This window comes from Penaeus japonicus, unplaced genomic scaffold (genome assembly GCF_977035675.1).
Source record: "Penaeus japonicus unplaced genomic scaffold, GWHDUDI00000001_assembly GWHDUDI00000011, whole genome shotgun sequence".
Taxonomy (NCBI): domain Eukaryota; kingdom Metazoa; phylum Arthropoda; class Malacostraca; order Decapoda; family Penaeidae; genus Penaeus; species Penaeus japonicus.
This window is the reverse complement of record NW_028234413.1, coordinates 32446391-32451390: the sequence shown is the minus strand read 5'-3', so window position 1 is coordinate 32451390 and position 5000 is coordinate 32446391. Positions and strand designations below refer to the sequence as shown.

Below are 5000 nucleotides of genomic sequence, written 5' to 3'. Positions count from 1 at the left end.
GGAGGGGGAGGGGAGGGAGGGGGAGAGGGAGGGGGAGAAGGAGAAGAAGAAGGAAGGAGAGAGGGATAGCATGAAGGATAGGGTGAGGAAGAGGGTGAAGGACAGAGAGAGGGAGAGGGAGAAGGAGAGAAAAAGGCAGAAGGAAGCGAGGGTGAGGGAGAGGAAGAGTGAGAGAGAGAGAGAGAGAGAGAGAGAGAGAGAGAGAGAGAGAGAGAGAGAGAGAGAGAGAGAGAGAGAGAGAGAGAGAGAGAGAGAGAGAGAGAGAGAGAGAGAGAGAGAGAGAGAGAGAGAGAGAGAGAGAGAGAGAGAGAGAGAGAGAGAGAGAGAGAGGTAGAAAAAGAAAGAAAGAGAGAGTGAGAGAGAAGGCAGATAATGGCAAGATAGGACTAACAATTTCCTTGACCCTTTCCCTCCGACCAGTTATGGATTCGCAGTTGGCTTGGGTGGGAACGCCCTATGACCCTTCCTCCTCCTATCTGCGAGTGGACGTCGGCATCTTGCCAGTCATAGAGATCGGAGACCATGTGTGCAGTCAGTACCAGAGTCCTTGTTACATCCTGAAGGAGAGGCTTCCAGACGTCATTTCACGTTGCTTCACCACCAAGGACACGGTTACCGACACGCCCGTTGAACTCTGCGACGACACGATGGTCCCGTACCAAGGTGAGTGGGCGTTCGCTTCGGCCATCAATCCGGTGGTTGCAAGTTCTTGGGGTTCTTGGGAATCGTGGCTCATGCTTTCTTGTGTGCTTGGGATGGTGGTGAGGCTGAGAAGAAGGGGGGGATCAATGGGTAAGTGTAAACCTTCGCTTGGAATTGTAATCATTTGCACCTCTTGCATGATCTTGTGCGTGTTCCGTTGCAGCTTAATGAAGTGGTGGTGATGTGGTTGTAGTATTAGAGGTTTTGTTGGCGAAGGTAATGCTCCATAAATATTCAGTGATGGTTAGATGTTAGGATTTTTATAAGTATACACAGATAGATTTCAAAATAGGAGTGAGTGTCAGGATATTTAATCGGGTTTTACAATTCCCTTTTATGAGAAGTTATTTGTTTATTGTTACTGCTTATTATTATTGTTGTTGTCTTATGTTACATGCCGATGTAACATTGTATGTATATGTATATATATATATATATATATATATATATATATATATATATATATATAATATATATATATATATATATATATATATATATATATATATATATATATGTATTGTGTGTGTGTGTGTGTGTGTGTGTGTGTGTATGTATGTGTGTGTGTCTGTGTGTGTTTGTGTGTGTATGTGTATATATGTATATATATGTATATATATATATATATATATATATATATATATATATATATATATAAATATACATAAATATACATAAATATACATAAATATATATATATATATATATATATATATATATATATATATATATATATATATATTTGTATGTGTGTGTGTTATATAACCCAACATCCGCGTTATTTTCCAGAACTAACAGAACCTCCAACGCTTGACATCAACGACGACTTCACGCTGTTCTTGAACATGATTCCCCCTCAAGACGAGATCGTGGAGGCCATCGAGGTGGTCGCATACGACCCAAAAAATCCCACCACCGTCTTCTCTCCCTTCAGTTCCCAGTGCGAACCCCTGGAAGAAGTACAAGAACCAGGGACACTAAGGTGCTCCCAGAACCTGAGAATGACCGAGAAAATAGACGTCCTAGAAGTGGTGGTGGTGGTGATGATGAACCAGAACGGATCGCATCTGCAGTCAACTCTCCTGACGTACAGACGTGAGTGGTGTCCTGATGGCTTTCTTCGGAGGACGATCGTTTGTTTGCCTTTCTCTCTTCCTCTCTCCCGCTATTATTCACATCCCCTTTCTACTTCGTTCTTCCCTTAGTCTTGATTTCACATCTTTCTTTTTATTTCTATCGATCGTTTAATCATTTGACGTGCAATGCATATTTTAGACTATAATTTTGGTCTTTCAAGCGAGCCGTATTATGAAATAACCTCTAATAGATAAACAAAACATTAACTGGCTTTCAGTGGATTAACCAACGGGAGCAGGCATCTTGAGGGATGACCCCTCCCCTCCACCCCCCACCCCCCTTTCAAATTTCATGTTATCAATTTGACTAGACCTAAGTAAAGGAAGCACTTGACATTGAACTTACGATATGTCCGACAAATAAAGTCTACGTGTCTCATAATGTTTTCAGATTGTTTCCAAATGTTTCCAAAGGGTTCCTCAGCCGCAAGAGGTCGCTTAACCCACCCGGTACCTACATTCCAACACAGCCCTAGCCTTGCTAAAACTATTTCCTTTCCATTACAGTTGTAAGCCAGGAAGCCCCGGTGCAAACGAGTCTTATAGTGGGCTCGATCGTGGGTGTGCTGGCTGGGCTTGCTCTGATCGCTGGCATCGTCTTCCTCGTCAGGTGAGTCAGCTGTTAGTGGTTCGTTCCTTGTGGGTAAGTCGCTAAAATTGGTTGGCACTAAATAGGAAAATGTCTGTGAGATGTGCACTGTGCTTTGAAAAAAGGCATCGACATCTCAGATAAAGGTGACCGATAACATTGCAAAACGTATCTTGTGCTCTTTTATTAACTGATAAATCCCATTTTTAGATAACTGGCTACATTCTTTGTTGCTTTGAATCTTTCTCGTGCAGTAATACCTTACTGGAATATATATATATTATATATATATATATATATATATTATATATATATATATATATATATATATATATATACATATATATATAATATATATATATATATATATATACATTTATATATATATATATATATATATATATATATATATATATATATAATATATATGTGTGTGTGTGTGTGTGTGTGTGTGTGTGTGTGTGTGTGTGTATGTGTGTGTGTATGTGTGTATTCATATACATTCTTCCTATGTACATACATAAAAATATAAATACATATGTATGCATATATATACATACGTATATACATCATATATATATATATATATATATATATATATATATATATATATATATATAGATGTGTGTGTGTGTGTGTGTGTGTGTGTGTGTGTGTGTGTGTGTGTGTGTGTGTGTGTGTGTGTGTACTGTATATAATTGTGTGTGTGCCTTTTTCTCTCAGTATACCGTACAATTGCATCACTTTTCTCTCTTGCTCTCTCATGCCATTGCTAAATACGTTCGTAAAATCTCCCACGCCACGCTAAGAAAAATACCCGCTTCCTCTCGCCACGCAGGAAGAACAAGAACAAAGGACGTCGAGGAGAAGCGAAGACTACCTCTGCGCATTACACTTCCGCCCCGACCTCTGATCCTGCGACTGCCTAGTGCGTCCTCTCATGCAATCAAGCTGCAACATTTAAGGGGAAACTTAGTAGGAGTTTCGTTGTACGTGTAGCAGACCGTTTTTTTTTTTTTTTTTTTTTTTGTCTTCAATGAGCGAGGAAGAAGGAGCGGGGGATAGGCCTACCTTTTAGGAAGAGAGAGAGAAAAAAAAAAATGATGGGGAAATTTGGTTTCGTGGAAATAGACACTGAACAAAGACTAAGTGGGTGCGGCGCTTGAGTCGAAATCATGTATAAACTTTTAATTCGTTTTGTTTTGTAACTTTTATTATTATAATACTAATATTTCATTGATGTTATGAAGATTTATATTTCCTATTGCTACAACTATTACTGTGGTATTATAATCATAGTTTTTTTGTAATTGGTGTTTGTACAACATCCCTATTATAAGAACTATCAACAAAATCATTATTACAAGTAATTACTGGAATTGTTATAACATATTCTTTTTTTTCTAAATTCTTATTATAAATAATTCTACTTTTAAGAACCATTATTCTCAATATTACCAAATGGTCATATTCTTTGGTTACCATTCGGTGTTATTCGTACGATTGAGATGTCACTTTGTCAAAGTCATAATCCATGTAAACAAATCTCACTGATTTAAATTTAAGATGCTTTCGTATGAATAAACATAAAGTATACCCATTCTTTCTTTTCCACGTCGTCACATTACATAATTCTGCAGGTAAATAAAGAAATACTGACCTATTGCAAGAGAAAACGAGGAGCGAGGTTAGGGAATATATACAAAGCTGGTACGCCAGCGGGAGATATAAACTCTGGGTGAATTTGATTAAATTCGCTGTGAGACATGTAGTGTGATTTACTGTGGAATAGTAAAATCTTGACTGCTGAAAGCCTTAATTTGTGAGGCAGAGAAAGGGAACCAAGTCTCTAGTTTCGAAAATCTTTGTGAACGATTCAGACGTCCACTTTCCTAGGCAAGAGTTGGCTGTTTCAGACAATATGTAAATGAGACATTTACCCGCAATGAGCATATCCCATTCACTTTTCTCAGCGAAGGACAAAGGTATCAGACAAACAACTGACGTTCAGTACCTACACAAAAGCACGTTAGAGTAGACCGCAGCTGCTCGTAAATAGCCAATGGAACAGTCGACAGGCTGAATAGTAGTTTAAGAAGCTAAAACGAAAGGTTTAGAGAAGCAGGGGCAAGGGCAGCCACTGCAAAATCAAATAAGCGGATGGAGACATAGTAGCTGAAGAGCTTGACATGGCAGATCTTGAGGACAGTGTCCAAGGAGGGAGTTTAGATCTCATAGATTTGAACTCCTTTGATAGGAGTTTGTCAGGCACAAGGTTGGCTGCTGGTGTGACGTATCCCTTTTTGGGAAGCTGGACCTTCTAATAACATCAGTACTTACAAACTAACAACTTCAGTGTGTGAGGTTATAATGAGTTTATTGTGAAGAAAAAAGACAAAAGTGTGTCAAGCTGGAATAAGAAAAGGTACGTAAAGTATGCATATCACACAGAAAGAACTTGTCAAGATATAAAGCAGTTTTCTTTGAATTATGGTCACAAATATGGTTGGTCAAACTTGTAGTAGAGAAATAAAGAAATGTGATTTTATTGTTACAAAACAGTGTATTTTTTG

The 5000-nt window shown here is 38.4% G+C and overlaps 1 protein-coding gene across 2 annotated transcripts in view; it reads left to right on the top strand.

The window, feature by feature from the left end:
- Positions 1-4023, top strand: part of LOC122249733 (uncharacterized) — a 5476-nt gene extending 1453 nt beyond the window's left edge. For both annotated transcript variants that reach the window (XM_043010845.2, XM_043010846.2), the window contains exons 4-7: positions 421-663; positions 1492-1797; positions 2346-2448; positions 3266-4023. In XM_043010845.2, coding sequence (XP_042866779.2) covers positions 421-663; positions 1492-1797; positions 2346-2448; positions 3266-3356 — 743 coding nt within the window. In that variant the 3' untranslated portion in view covers positions 3357-4023. The remainder of the gene's footprint in view (positions 1-420; positions 664-1491; positions 1798-2345; positions 2449-3265) is intronic.
- The last annotated feature ends 977 nt before the right edge of the window (positions 4024-5000 follow it).